Source organism: Paramacrobiotus metropolitanus, unplaced genomic scaffold, assembly GCF_019649055.1.
Source record: "Paramacrobiotus metropolitanus isolate TYO unplaced genomic scaffold, Prichtersi_v1.0 Parri_scaffold0000026, whole genome shotgun sequence".
In the NCBI taxonomy this organism is placed as follows: Eukaryota; Metazoa; Tardigrada; class Eutardigrada; order Parachela; family Macrobiotidae; genus Paramacrobiotus; species Paramacrobiotus metropolitanus.
The window spans coordinates 160,301-175,882 of record NW_026570246.1 but is presented as its reverse complement, the minus strand read 5'-3'; the positions used below and the strand labels follow the sequence as shown (position 1 = coordinate 175,882).

The following is a 15,582-nucleotide window of genomic DNA, read 5'->3' as shown; positions in this document are numbered from 1 at the left end:
TGCTTTGGCCTCTCACATAGCCAATGGGCGTGTTTGCACCGGCACCGCCCCTCTACCGCATACCAGGCGGACTGTTATTACACTGTAATTAATACAGTAGTACTAGTACTTACTGTTAGATCCGATAGGAAAGAGGGTTCTGTACGTGACGCGTTTTTTGGCGTCAGCCAACTCTGCAACTACTAACAAGTAAGAAAATTATCTTAAGAAAAACCTAAGTACCTAAGGCCTTGTCCCGAATTCAAAGCGAATCTCGTTGCGATACAGCAACTCCACCTCGCGAGGTGGCTTCGCGTACCGTATCTGTAGGCGTGGCCACTGCAAACAGCCACCTCGTGTGGTTGAGCAACCGTACCATAACGAGATTCGCTTTGAATTCGGGACGAGGCCTAAGAACTGCAAGTACCTAAGAATGGCTAAGATTAAGAAAATTAATTACCTTATGGTTAGTACTTTGATACTTGTACTTTCATAGGTGGAATCCCGAATTTAATTAGTGGAAGCAGTTTTAATATTAGTACGTTAGCTTGGTCTGGTTGCGCACGGGTGAATTAATCGCGAAGTAGAGCACCAGAAAGAGTTGAGTTCTCCGTTGTCAGTCTTGTCTTATTTCGATTTATTTGTCAAGAAGTGCAATACTCCGGCATCTTGTTGGTTTGTCAACAATGGCCGATCCCGGAACCGAGGACAGTTTTGAAGGGGAGGATGTGGCGGTAGATACGGCTGATGCGATGGAAGGAGAGGACGCCAGCCAGATATCTTTTGACCAGATTGATCAGCACGACGAGGGAGGCGAGGGACCCGGGATGGAAGGCGAACGGGACAATGCGGAACCCGTGCTGCAGGGGCAGAATGATTTCGAGAACAACACGGATGCCATCAGTGACATAGAAGGGGGCGACGAATCACCCCTGGAAATCAACGATCAGGAGGATGTGGAGAACGTTAACGAGGTAAGCCTGGTGTCCCTATGTTGAGGGTCCGTGGGTTGTATTGAAATTTCGTAGTTACATATTTCTAATTGGTGGGGTGTCTTAGCTAGCTGCTACAAGAAATGATGTAGATTGAGGACTCCTTCGAATTCTTGAAATTATCGGTTGAATCAGACTTTCAAATTGATCCATTTTTCATGGCTTTTGGAGTGGTTTTTAGTTCTCCGTCGCTTATTGAGAGCGATTTGAATCATTTTGGATTGTAACGTTAAGTATCCATAATTCAGTTGACATCAGCTAGAATCTTATGGAAGCGACGAACTTTGAGGTACACAAATCAGGGTGCAGACATACTGTTTTGAAGTATGAACATGATTTTCTAAGGGCATAAGTATTGATCCTAAATATGGCGGATCGCCTTGAGCATTGATTGGTCGGTAACAAAAATTACATGTTATGCACCATTCGTAGCTTTTTCAAAGGTTCGTGAGATTATGATAATTATGATAAGCGGAACAGTAACCTTTGCAGAACTGTTACGTAGTTTGTGATATCTAGCTTTTTGTCATCGTAAAATTAATGCAGTAGTGCCGAAGTACTCACAGTTCTTTTGGATTCGTTAGAAATGTTCGCTGGCAAAAATGGTTATCTAGGTGCATCACTGTTTTTTTCTCTAAGTAATACTAATCGAATACTTTAATTAAGAAGTCATTTAAACCTGCTGTAATTGGTTTAGAAGCATACGATTTGAGTTGGGGACGATACGGCTGATATCTATTTGGCTGTTAAATTCGGCAAGGCTCTGCTTAAATTTTATTTTATGCGATTCAGTTATTTTTAGTTGCGGGCCTTTTGATCGTATCTCCGCCAACGTGTCTACAGGTGTACAGCTGTTTAAGATGTAAGGTTTTTCAGCACTTAAGCTTGTCAAAAGGATGTTAGAAACTTGGAGCTGTTTGAGTTGGGTTACAACAGTACATACTCGTAAATACAACGTACAAGTCGGGTGTGTTATGTTTAGTCGTGATTCGTGAATGAAACTTCTGCCACGGTTGATCCTCTCGAGAATTTGAATGTTTATAATATGGCGATTGCTCCAGTTACATGTGATGCGTTAGTCCTGGCTGTAAGAAGCGCTGTTATTTGCTCCAAAATGTTGAAAATATGTATTGGGGCGTATGGAAAACATGAGATCCTGTTTATGCTGATGTTAATACAAAATCTCTATGACAAGCAGAGATAGTCTAAACATTTTACAATTTCCATCAGATTCTAAAATTACTTGCTGTTGATAGGAGTCAGTGTCGTTGACTGCTGTGAGTTTCTTTTGATTGGTTTGTGCCTAATTGTTATTAATTTTTATTGCTAAATGCAGGACAGCAATATATTATTAAATACTTAACTGAACATTGATTAGCGTTTGTACTCTTTCGAACCACCTGCCATGCAGTGCTGGTTTTGATTGGGCGATATTCACCGTAAATTCATTGACCGTACTCTGCTCGTAAAAGTATCAAAAATACTCCTTCAAGTGCTACACTTTTGCGGTTTATCTCAAGTAGTTACCGCGCTGAATTTTTGGCTCAACCAATATTGACCGATGTGAAACAGCGGCGGTTTCTTTTCTCTCTCTCTCTTGGAATTATCAGAAGAAAATTTCCCATAATTTCATTTCGCTGATGTAAGTGATTATTGATGCCGCATAGGGTTCCACCAAGAATGATATGCTGGATAAAACCAATGCCGCTGCTGGAGTGCGCGAGACCGATAATGAACCCTATCTGGAGATAATGGCTGAGCAGGGTTTTGATGACGTCGGTGAAATGGAAGGCGAAGCCAGTCGCGGTGATACAGGTGAGTGTGGAAAATTGAAAGCTTGAACGGGAATGCATGCATATTCGCATTATGTGTAAATGCATTTGACGACGTCAGCTAGAGAAGGTGAACCGAAATACAGGGGCCAGGTCGATTAGCGTTGTTAGTTCGTTTCGTTCATTCACATCACGCAAGACTGAGGGATGGTCCGATGAGTAGCGAATAATGCAGTAAACACTGGAAAAAACATTGCAAACCTGCAAGCCTTCACAACTGGATTAACGATAAGCGTAGTGGCGTGTCAAGGAGGCTATCGGTTAAGAATCATTAGCTTGACGGATTGTCCTATTCGGCTATTGCGTTCCTGCATCGTTAGCGGTTAACCTTTAGGTTTGCGAGCCTTAATGTTGTTGTGAGAGTATGGGCACCGTCCAGTGAGTGACATTTCCCTGGAAAATCTGTTGTGGTTTCCGGATAGCCTCACTGCAGCAGTCGATACGTAAGTTGTTGTGTCCAGTTTTCGGTTAATATGAAAAACGAAGTGGAATGTGGAACTCATGTCGTAGAAAGGGTACTGTGGTTTCCCTTACGCTTGAGGAAGATATGGCAAGTGGATAATAATCGTTAATCGTCCGGAGTTCCATGAATTCGTTCCTTGACAGCCTTATGGAACAGTCCCGTTGATACCGACTTCCAGAACAATCTCTCCGGATTCTTCCCATGTGTTTACGGAACGCTCTTCTTGCTCACAGTCGCAGCCTTTCAGCACAGCTTTGATTTTAATTTGATTCTCTTTTTAGACGTTCTTATAATCTAGTTAGAATCTTTTGTTCTTCTTGCACTTTTTTGGTTTCTGTGTTGTAAACGCGGGGAATTAAGGGATTCCGGTACACATTGGATCTACGATGGAATTAGTGGAGTTATCCATACCAATGGAATTAGTGGAGCCATCCATTATACTGCTCGAGTGACAGGCCGATGGTTAATTTCTGAATATGCATATCTGGATAAACAAAAATTTTGAAATTTATTTCTAGCATCTAAGAGACTGGGCATTACATTATGCCGTAATCCATTCTACTATTCTGCACAGAATTCACTCGTCCGGAACCACGTTCTGCGTCGCCTAAAAAGCCTTCGGAAAAGGGACCGTCCAAAGCTACCACAAAATCCACTGACAAAAAACCAGCGGCTAGTTCGATCAAGACACAATCGAAGACGTCCACGGAAAATTCCGATAAAGCGAAGAACAGTGATAAAGATAAAGGCAGATTGTCGTCCTCTTCTTCATCCAGGACAGCCAGTCAGTCCGAGAAGAAGGATGCCAAAGCTGAAGTTACGAGCCGTTCGAAGCGCACTGAAGCCACGGGAGACAGCTTATTGTTAGTTAGCGACAAGAAAAGACAGCGCGAATCTAAAAGTGATGAAGATAAGGTTAAAAGCGCAGCGGATGAGCAGGATAGCCCAGACAAGCACAAGCCTGCCAAGCCCGAGGACAAGACAACAGACGTCAAAGCCGAAAGGTTTGTCAATGGAAAACAAAACAAAACTGACTCCCAGTGGCAAGTGCTTCTTGATGCTGTGTTACACTCACGTACATGCAGAAAAACGATGTCAGAAGGCCGCAGCTGGATACCGAATGGACGTGTTTCCTTTTTATGCGCTTGTGTAGTTGTTATCTGTAATTACTAATCCTTGTAACCCTTTTTCCAGTTTCTGCGAGTACAGTAATTTTTGTGTGGTTGGGCGATCAGGTTAGTTTAAACCCGGTATCAATGTGCTTACAGGAATGGAGAGCAGGCGGCTGCCGCTGGCACAGCTGAAAAATCTGGTAAGTTTCTTGTCGGTTGTAAACTTGTAATGAGTGCTTTAAGCGTGGAATGTGATTTGAATCACCTTGCAGGAGGTGAAGTTGATGGATATTTCATAAGCATTCGAAACTTGTCGGACAAAACAACAGCTAATATGCTGAAGGAAAAATTAGCAGAAGTTGCACCGGTAAGTAAATTATTTATCACAGCGTTACTCATACAGTACTTGTACTTTGGCGAATAAAATTGTGTTTAAAAAAGCTCTATAATATTGTAAGATACTTATGTGATTTGTTACATGTCACATGGCTTTGAAATTATTAGAACGTAATAAAAAGTTCCATATCGCTGTTCGAGGGCGGTTTCGCGGTAAAATGCTGTTTTGCCCAGGTTGTACAATGTACGAGTAATTAATAATAAGTGTCTAGTGTCTACTGGCCAGTTTAATACGGTAATACGTACGCAGTGCATGAAAACTAATTTTATATTTTCTTGCCATTAATTTCTAGGTTTTGAGTTGCACGATATATCTTCGAAAGAAGGATGAACGATACGCACTGGTGCGTTTCCGCTCTGTTGATGAATGCAACGCCTGTGTGGAGAAATTCAACAGTGCGGAAGTGGACGGCAACATCGTGACCGTTGCTCTCGTACGGCTAATATATTAAGTATTTTGTCCATAAAGTAGTGTCGGAGAATGTTATCGTTGCTAGGCTCCAAAGCGCAAAATGCCTGTCAGTCCCACCAAGCCGGAAGCAGTGAAAGGGGGCGACGCCAGAAAGGACGCAAAGTCAGGTGACGCTAAGCGTGTCGTCCGTACTACAAGTAAGTGTTTTGTCAGTTTGAGATTTTGTATACTAGATTTCATTAGTTTATCATTTTGCGTAATAAGTTTGATTTTCTGATGGAGTTTGGTTTTAAGGAACTGATGGCAAACAAAGCCGATCCGGCGCGGGTAAAGGCTCGGAGAAATCGGATAGTAAAACCAGCAAAACAGTATCTAGCCGAACCCGCAGTCCAATACGTGGTCCAGGCCGTTCGCCTAATAGGAAAGATTCGTCAACCAATGCCGACGGCTCGCGTCGGCCTATCAAGGCCCCATCGCCAGATAATCGCCCCCGTCTGGTAAAATGTCTGCATATTCGTTAGGTTGCTTTGGCATTTCTTTAATAATTGTGTCCCGACGTATTTTTGTCCTCTTTAGTACAGTAATGCAATTTTGTATTCTTAGTCTGAGCAAGAGCGAGAGCGTCAACGCCGTGACTTCGAAGAGCGTCGTCGCATCATGGAATGGAAACGGACCCAGCAAGATCGTATGCGTCGGGAAGAGGACCTCATGAGAAAAAAGGCGGAGGTGGAAGCATTGCGATTGGAGAAGGAACGAGAACGATTGAAGTATAACCTTGCGTTTCCGATGTTGCCGTTTACGGGTGTAACTACGGTCATTTTTACAGGTTGGAGCGCGAAAGACTGGAAGCGGAGCGGTTGATGCTGGAACGACAGAAACATCGGGAACAGGAGATGTTGTTTCGAGAGCGAAAGCGTCGAGAAGAAGAGGAACGGCGCCAACGGTATAAAGGATTTGTTGGATCGCTGATGACGGTATTGGATCATAATTAAATTTACCCGGCCTGCATTATTTTAGCCTTGAAAAGGAACGCGAACGTGAGCGGGAACGGGAAAGAGAGCGTGAACGCGAACGAGAACGTTTGCGAAAGGTCAGCGAGAAGCGGCCTGTACGGGATAGTCGCGATGTGAGGGAGGTTAAAAAGCGACGTTCGGCTTCACCAAGTTATCGTGACGATCGGTAAATTTCATAAATCTGGAATATTAAAACCAAAATCCTTTTTTCAATGATGTTTTTTGCAGTAGTAACGTCAAGCGTTCGGCTGTGACTCGCACGGACACTCGCTCGGGATTCGATCGTCGAAGCCCACAGCGCAGGTACGACTAACGATTCCGCAGTTTTGTGAGGGGCTGTATTTGAATGGATGCTTGCGTGTAGGGAAAATGTGCGCGCGGGCTCACCGCATCGACGCAACGCTTCGCCAGCACGCAAAACTGGACGCGATAATGAGTTCAGTAATTATCCAAGCAGTACCACGGTGGGGAGTAGGACGTTTGAACATGCTCGCCGCTCTCCGGATGTCGATCGCAGTCGGGGCCGTGAGACGGATCGCAGCTTTACCAACGAATTCCGCTCCACCGGTAATAGCTTCGTGATAACGATTGGTGCGTTGTGTATTCCGTGCGTATGTGAACGAAATTTGTAATCTTAGCTACGCGACCTGCTGTGGATTTCGGACGGCGCCAGCAAGATGGCAGAGGTAATTAGTAACAGTAATACTTATTGTTAGCTGACAAACTAACAGTAAGTTAAAGCATTTCAAAGTAAAACGATCGACTCGTTAATTAATCGTTGTATAATAGCGCTTTGGGACTCATTGCGCTATGGTGTGCTTCATTATGTATTGTTGTGTTATTAAATGCTTCGTAACTGCTTATGAGTTAAATTGAATGGTACTAAAATTGTTTATAATGCTGCATTTTGTATGATTACTTATCGCTTGCACTAAAATGTATCCATAACTGGTTAATGTTATCTTTAACTTTTACAAATTTCTAAATTGTTAACTATCAAGCAGTCTGGCCGCGCTTGCCTTTGTTAATCGGGTGGTTGTTCTCTAAAACATAGAAAGACAACATTTTAAATACGAAAGATGCTAATGATCAGTTTATAGATTGTGCACTAATTGGCTTGACTTCCTTATAGGAGACGGCCACTGGAACCAGTCGTTTTCCAGTACAGTGCCGGTCGGCAGTAGCACATGGTCCTCTTCCAGCATTCCGGCCGTGGCGGCAACGAGCCATGTCTATCCCTCGTACCAGGGCGTGGGTGTGACAAATGGTGGCCAGGCCAGCAACCAGTTCTATGACCGCTACGGAAGTACATCCAACAACAGCACTACAGGATATCGTGCTGCACGTTATTGAAATATTGCTAGTAATTATTGCTGCTGTTGCCGTTACGTATTTATATTCAGACTTTGTGTCGGTGTCTATGAGTTATGGTTGGTTCTTCAATGTTGCCGTACATGCATGCCGAACATACCTGTTAATGTTATCATGGGATTTCCTGTTTTTGAAGTATGTACCGTTTCTGCGTTGTGTGCGCTGTTATTTGTTTTGTTGTATGGAAAACCATTTTTCTCTCTATCTCTTGCGGGCTTGTGTTTCAGATTATTTACAAAGCAGAAGCTGGACTGATGGGAATGCTTATTGTTAGCTTTGCAAAAATAAAATATAAACTTACAGTAATATGTGTTATAACTGGTACAATTGTGCAGTAATCAGTAAGATGCAGTACTCGTATTACCGGTAATTAGTACTAATTGCTGCTTACAGTTAGATTGCTTTCTGGTATGGGGTATGCCGATCGAAATCAAAACATTTTACAATTTCTTTGATATTTCCTGTTTAAAAATAAACAAAATGCTAGAACGACAGAGCATAGAAATTACGGACACGGGCCACTCTGTAATGACCTGTTATATCTGTAGATACAACTTATGGATGTCGTTGCGGACTTCCTGTTGAATTAAATATAAATATGAGTAACAGCCATAACATCACGAATAATTAGCCATAACTTTAGGAAAGTACCTACGTAATTTCTGGAAACCGGAGTCTGGACAACGGCGCTAATAACTGGGAACATTGGCAACTAGCGCGACGGATTCATCGGTTTCATCCTTCCACACTCCAGTTCCCTCCCACTCGTATATGTAGTAAAGTGCTCACTACTCGTAGCGCAGGATGCGTTACAACATTTTTGGTACACTCGTGATCACGTACTGCAATCTTAGTGCAGAAGCTATACATGCCGTTACTTCAATTTCACACATACCCCTCTGCTACAACCGACTTTAATGCCAGTGTGCATTCCACTGCAGTCGAGGCTGTTTTGATTTCTTGAACGCTGACAGCAGCTGCTCACAGGAGTCACAGCGCTTACAAGTCAAAATGCATTCCAGCATAGGAACGAAAATTACTAGCTCAGCCAGCCTGTGATTCTTCCCAAGACCTTTTCACCTTTGGGCTCGCCGTTTTGTTTTTTTTTAAATTTTTACTACATTATCATCCCCTGTCTGAGTAACATCGATCTACCAGCGAACAGCGTGAGAGCTCCCTGATCCACGCAGACGATGGATCAGTCTGCCGTTCTGCCAGGCAGCGACGATGGTGGTGGTGGTGCGCCCTCGCTCCCCTCCTCCGCTGGCCTGTTCCATCCCCTGTTCGATGTTCTCCCATCGCCGACCACATCTCCGGTTCTTCCCGAATCCCTGTTGATGTCCACGGAGACGCTGCATCCGCCGTTGCCTGTCTCGTGGCCGTATGCGCAGATGGATCGCAATGTCTCCGCTGCCGTGATGGAGCGCATTGCCTCGTCGCAGCAGCCTCTTACCAGTGATTTTGTCTTTCCTTTCGGTTTCTCCAGTTCTTCTGCTTTTGGGCTTTCCGATCCTGCATATAGTCTACCTCCAGATGCTGTTGCTCACGCCATATTGCGAAATACATCCCGTAAGTTACCTTTTCATGTTTGTGTAGTTTTATTGCGATGAAAGTCGTGGGAAGTAGTAATTATCCTGTACGGCATCCGCACAGACTATCGCAGGCGTACGGAGAGATGCCCATTGTCGCACTATTTAATTTGTCGCAGTACAAGTACGAGTACGGTTCTAACCTGAAATAATTTGCAAGGCGCTCTCGGTCTTACATTATTTCATAATTTAAAATTATTAGGTTAAGATTTTGTAATTTTACTTTTGTTAGTTACGTGACCACTGAACATTGTGTAGAAGTACATGTTTCGATGCTGGTGTAAACGTGAGTTCGTCGAATGTTGATTGTGCGATAAGAATTAGTGAGTGAAAATCTTGATTTTTGTGGATTGCTCGATAACTATCGCCTGCTAGCTATCGGTAAAGTACAGTAAGTTTATAGTGTTTGAATTGTGATCGATGATGAAACCGGCAACAGTTCAGATGTTTTGGGCCAAAACATCTGAATTGTTGTCGGTCAAAACTTTTGGCCAAACTTTTGAGTACCAAATTATTTTAACTGGCTACGATTTTAGGAAATACAAAATTGTTTTTAAGGATTTTCTTGTTCTTTCTCCGCGTCTAAAAATCATCTTTGCGCATAATATTTCCCTGGAGCAGTGGAAAATGAAATTTTTTCTCCCAGACAACAAATTCAGATTTAAATGGCTTACATTTTACAATACATCTTACATATATTGTGCTCGTAGAAAAATTTATGAGTACTTATCTGAAGTTGTACCATCATACGGATAATATCCGATGCTAATGTGAATCATCCAGCTTCCACGTTCTGGTTTGCTCGTTTTGATGGATGATTAATATTTTAGATTCTGATGCAAGGTTATTGATATGATAATCGTACTTTAGTTTCGGTACGCACGGTCTTTGCACATAGGTATGCAATTTTCTATGTTAAACAAAATAGGTACCTTCACTGCATGCTTGAATTATCTGCGTATGCACCACCATGATTTCCGCGCATTCTATGATTATGATGATGTACCTGAATGTCCCAGTGCGTCAGCAGAGCTCAAAGTATTTCGCATTGCAGTGTGAATCGGTGTTTAACGTTTCGGATTTTCACGTCCTTCCTTTTTAGCCGCAAACACGGGTGGATACACCGGTGCCAGTAGCAGTGCCGGTGCTATCAGAACGGCCGGAATGAATCAAGCAAGCACGAGCGCGTCTGTCGTCATCACGCCGACTGCCCCGTCACAACCTGTCAACATGCCACGGGTAATGCCTGTACTGCGTGCGCCGTCGTCCACGGACGGAGCACGGCGTGAGCAGCGTCTGCAGTTGCAGTCACTGCTGCAGTACGTGGTGCCGTCGACCACCGGACGCCCCATGGACGCCCGCTCGCCACCCGGTTCCCCCGTGATGATCCCCGGCGAGATGGCGGTGGGACCGCCCAATGTCAATCCCTTCACTGGACCCACGAGCCGCCAGCGCGCCAGTGTTATACAGATGTCGCCGTCTGTTTCATCAGGTAAAATTTTGCATCGCACTCACGCAGCTTATTTATTACCTGTGAAAAAGCTCGTACTTTAGCTGCACGCCAGACAACTTATAACCGCATAAGCCTTGGTAGTGTAATAACTGATTTTTCGCGAATTTTGTGGAATTGTATGCCAGTATGGTTTTTACTGAATCAGAATTGCTCGTAACAAGGAGAAAGCTTCGTTGAGATGACTCACTCCCTGATGGGATCCTTTGAGATTTAACTGCTGTAATGAGTTTTTCTTTGTTTTTTGTTGATCCTGTCACCCTTTGGCTTGAACAATAGATCTGTAATCTGTTAATTTCTGGAAAGCTGTAATGTGTTATTTTTAATGCAGCGTGAGTTCATTATTTTGTTATTTTTTTTGCTTTGGTGCGTCGTGTGCTGTAATACCGGATTTTTTAGTGAGAAAGCTGAAACAACGGTGAATGAACGTAGACAGCGTAGTAGTAAAACAGTTGGTTTCAAAGTCCAGTATTAGGATCAGATTAGGGTTTTGCGAAAATTCCGTCTGCAAAATTTTATTCTGGTTTCTGTCAAACCGTTTTCGCTGTTCCCTGTAGCGCAGCACGTGCAATGCAGTTTAATTTTCTGGCAATCATTTTGCTACTCGTTCATTTACCGGAAAGGTGCTTGGAAAATTAGAAGAATTCATCTCGTGGGTTGAATAGAGAGGGAGCAGTTATGATCCGACTTTCTTGTATTTGAGGTGATAATAAGGTTTTTTTCCTTAATGGTGACGCAATGGTAAATCTTGTTCTCTGCGAAGCGGGTGTGCCCATCTTTACCCTTCCCCTGGCGCGCTACACTGGGCACTCGCTGCCTTTTAGGCTGGAAAATGTGAAATTCATTAAATGATTCACTAATGATGATTAGTCACGTCGTTCCAGCGTGTATGTGCGCCGTGCATGCCTCTGCTGTATTGCGAAATGCCGTTGTCTTCAGTCTGCTCAGCTGGAGTTAAGCCTAAGCGGTTATTGTGTTATTTATCACAGCCGTCGACGTCTCCGGGGAACCTGCACGCGACATTCATCCGTCTCCTGTGCAGCATCAGCACCAGCCGAGTGTACATCCCTATTTCCACAGCCGCATCCACGAACTGGAGGCCAGCAGTCATCGATCTCATCGTCTCGCCGTGCAGGAATATCTCCGCAGTATGCAGCGAGCGCCGCGTGTACAGATGTTGGCAGCAGGCGGACAAACCTCATCTAGTCCGCGTGATATGGCGCCTGGCCACAATACATCGGGATTGGCCAGAGCGGGGAATGGTCGGGGATCGGAGGCCGCTGGTGGGAGCACGGGATCGTCTTCCGTTTCGGGATCTGGGTCGCATTCGCATGGATATCGCGAACATCGCTCACAGGTCATTTACCACGGTAAGCGATACATTTTGTCGTAACTGATGTTGTTTTTTATAATGACGTGCTAAAGTACAACCTTAAACGCCATAATAAATCGGTGCTATTATGCTGCGCCCAGTATTTCGCAGTTTTCGCTGTGAAAGTTGTGAATTGTTGTGAAGAGTATTTGTAAATACGGTGGAAATTGGGAAAGGTATACTTACTAGATATTGTACAACCAATTGAATTGTTTTGCGCATTTTGGAGTTTACCATTGTGGGAGAAACGTTTTTTTTCCGAAAGTAATTTGATTACTTACTGGTTCGGTTTAACAAATGGAAAAGCAGAAAATATCGCGTGGTCTTGAAATTTTACCAGAGATTCCATAGTTATTTTATGTTTAGGTTATTACGACTTCTATTGTAGGTAGCCATTTTAGGGAAAGTACTGTACGCTTGTGTGAATTTATCACAAGAATTAGATGCTGCAAAAGTTGCACGGTCACAATCGCTCGTGCAAGTACTCGTTGGTCGTGTATTGTAGCACACGTAATTTTAATGGTTGGACCGAGACGAGAAATTTCCGAATTTTATTGAAAAATGTGTCACGACTGTTGATAAGCGGCTGGTGTATCAACCTGATTGAAACTATAGATAATTATTGGTCGGATTTTCGCGTTCACACAATGTGTGTGCTGCGCGTTGGGTTTGCGTCCTGTGATTCACTTGACCAGTATTAAAAAGGATAGTCTTGGCTGTAGTGAATCAGAGTCGAAAAAATTAGGAAGCCGTAACCGGGTTTTGCAAAGGGTTTCTTTCTGGTTTGAGGGAAAGAATAAACCAGTCATTTCCTTGTTTTTCAGATGCTCTTGGTCGATCCATTCCTTTTTATGCCATTCATCGTACTGGTAATAATCTTCATTCGGAACATCAGGAACTATGAGGATATTGAGCATTTTTTTGAAAATAGAAAACCGTGCTCCGGTCACCGTGGCCACTGGCTCATCCTCACAGACCTCCGCGGTGCCTTCTTACTCCGGATTCTACCAGCCAGTCTTTCGCCCGGTGGACACGCGTCAGACGTCTCAGGCATGGAATCCCCCTTACGCTACCGGTGAAACCAATGATAATCAAACAGAAACATCATCCGGTACGAGTTAGTTTATGTAGTTTCCGTATGTTGTTCTAAATTTTTGCCTTTTGGAAGATGTATCTTTGAGTTGGGTTTGTTGCAGCGGGTCGCACCGCGGCTTTTGAGTCAGTCTCCCAGCGTCGCCATGTGCGCGCCGGTACCTGTCCGTACGCGCGACCATTGGCGGGCCCAGCGCGCGGTGAAGCACCACCGCGTTCCACGGTGGAATGGATTACCGATAACGAAGCCAGCAGCAGTTCCAATCGTGATGTGGAGCGATCTCAAGCAGCTTTGATGGCAGCACATGCTGTGCGGCAACACCGTGCCGCCCTCTCGATGGAGGAACGCTCGGCGGCTTTGCGTCAGCGTCAGGAGCATGTTACCGGTTAGTTCATGCGATGCTAATCTCCGTTGTTAAACCTTGTTAAACCATATCCGTTAAACCATATCCGAGACTTCGTTTTGCAATGAATGGTTCATTGGCTTAATCGATTAGTACCCGATGCGGACATTAATGTCATCACAGTTAATATTGAGTATTTTCCTGGTTTTAATGAATGCAGCGTGCATTTTTAAATACTCTTCGTTTATGTTCTGGTGTGCAGTATTTAAAAAATTAACGTTTAATGGAAAATAGTTTTTATAATTTATGCTATTTGGTGTTTTAGCGAGTGGTGAGCAGTATCACGGCCGCAGTCCACAGGAGATCTTGCGCGGACAGCAGATGAGCAACGCCGAGCAGCGTCGCCGACTGATCTACATTCCACAGAATCAGTCCCATGCCGGCCCGCCGCCCTACGGCCGGATCGCGGCCAGTCTCCTACAGTTCATGGATGCGGGGGCGATTTTCATGCACACCGACGGCGAACCAAAACTGGTATATTGACGTAACAGATCTATCTGTCTGTTTTCTGAACCCAGATAGCTTGTCGCATTTACCGAATGTATGCGTTATAAGCGCTTTAAAAGGTTTATTTACGTGTAGTGATTAGATGTTGCTCTTTGACTGTCGTAGCGAATTGGCACGCTTGGCTGCGTTATGCAACAGCGACGTCCATTTCGTAGACGACAAGACGAAGATAACGAAAGAAATGTAGTACACCAGCGGCATAAAACTTGGAAGCTTAAGACGTCTAACGTTTTTATCGCTGTGTTTGTAGATCTTGGAAGAAGATGTGATTGCGGCGATTGCCATGGATACACAGTCTTTCGAATTTGATAATCAGTTCCCATATAATGAGGAGTGCATTATCTGTTTTGAAGAGTTTGAACTGAAACAGGAAGTTCGGTACGAGAAACCTTTGCTTGCTTGCTGAGCACTTTCTACAAGGATTGTGAACTTTTTTTTATTTTTTATTTTTATTTATCGTTTGGCACGTAGATTTGGCTAGAATTTCACTATCAGTTTCACTATCACTGCTTTTTATGAAAACGTAGTCAGTGTCCTTTACATTACGGTGACTGTAAAATAGGATTGTGATTAGCTATTAAAAGTAACAAGTGCAAAAAGAGCAGGAAAAGAGTTTTCGCAGCTTATATACGTAAAGTTAGTAATAGTTCAAAATTATGTTTTCTATCGGGTTTCTCATGTTTAAATATTTTAAGAGTCAAAAACTTAATAGACTGAAAAGTGTTTTTGGAAAACTAGCGGTGATTAGGAAATGATATAAGCAGTATTTGTTGTTGTCGTTGTTGTATGTTTTTGGCATTCTTGCTGTATTTTCGTATTTTGTGTTCTATAATGGTTTTTTTACAGGGTGCTTTCTTGCAATAAAACTCATCGCTTCCACAAGCACTGCATCGATAAATGGCTAATCAAGAATAAGCCCAACTGTCCCATCTGCCGGCAGATCCTGCCCAGTCTCAATCAACCCAAAGACGCCGTGGTCAGCGGCAGCGGCCTGGCTGATCACCATCCGCTGGCACACGATCCGGCCGTAGTGATGGCCGGGCCCTCCATCCCCATCCCGGCTGATGAGTGGAACTGAGAGGAATGCCTGTTTCTCTCCCTGTACACACAAATTATATTATATTGATCCGGCTGCTGTTTGTAGATGAAAAAATTATTATTTTGAATTGTTTTGTTTTTGTCTCTGTTAGTGCGCATGATTGTCAGTTGATTGGTTTGTGAGAGATGATGTTTGAGAATATTCGTTCGGTTTGCTGCTGTTTTTGTAAGGGGATCATACGACTGTTTGCCGTTTGGAGGTTTAGGTTATTTTTTTGATTTAATCAAGTGTGCTTAATTTTAGCGTGGTTGATGCTGCAAACCGGGGTGGTTGATGTTTGTATGTTACTTTATTTTTGTTATGGTGTTGGTCATGGTTGTGTTTTATCATAATTTCGAAGATGTATATCTTAGAAATGGTAAAAAAATCATTTGAACCAACAAACATCTGTTGTGGACTGTACAAACATCTGTTCTTCATCTGTTGTAGACTTCGAATC

The 15,582-nt window shown here is 43.5% G+C and overlaps 2 protein-coding genes across 4 annotated transcripts; both read left to right on the top strand.

The window, feature by feature from the left end:
• The first annotated feature begins 138 nt into the window (after positions 1-138).
• Positions 139-7,821, top strand: LOC129587617 (SAFB-like transcription modulator). 3 transcript variants are annotated; one of them, XM_055481431.1, is made up of 16 exons: positions 139-189; positions 476-953; positions 2,639-2,786; positions 3,841-4,270; positions 4,535-4,578; positions 4,651-4,745; positions 5,068-5,208; positions 5,272-5,383; positions 5,481-5,683; positions 5,790-5,953; positions 6,013-6,129; positions 6,204-6,365; positions 6,428-6,502; positions 6,564-6,766; positions 6,838-6,885; positions 7,332-7,821. In XM_055481431.1, the coding sequence occupies exons 2-16, from the start codon at positions 666-668 to the stop codon at positions 7,550-7,552; spliced, it is 2,451 nt and encodes an 816-aa protein (XP_055337406.1). In that variant the 5' UTR covers positions 139-189; positions 476-665; the 3' UTR covers positions 7,553-7,821. The 3 variants fall into 3 exon arrangements, with proteins under 3 accessions (XP_055337406.1, XP_055337408.1, XP_055337405.1); XM_055481433.1 differs by lacking the exon at positions 139-189 and having other exon boundaries at positions 367-953; positions 6,431-6,502; XM_055481430.1 differs by lacking the exon at positions 139-189 and having other exon boundaries at positions 368-953.
• A 685-nt stretch (positions 7,822-8,506) lies between these two features.
• Positions 8,507-15,533, top strand: LOC129587653 (E3 ubiquitin-protein ligase RLIM-like). Its single transcript, XM_055481482.1, has 9 exons — positions 8,507-9,139; positions 10,262-10,651; positions 11,659-12,039; positions 12,866-12,910; positions 12,973-13,152; positions 13,238-13,519; positions 13,803-14,011; positions 14,295-14,422; positions 14,891-15,533. The coding sequence occupies exons 1-9, from the start codon at positions 8,764-8,766 to the stop codon at positions 15,120-15,122; spliced, it is 2,223 nt and encodes a 740-aa protein (XP_055337457.1). The 5' UTR covers positions 8,507-8,763; the 3' UTR covers positions 15,123-15,533.
• Positions 15,534-15,582: the final 49 nt, after the last annotated feature.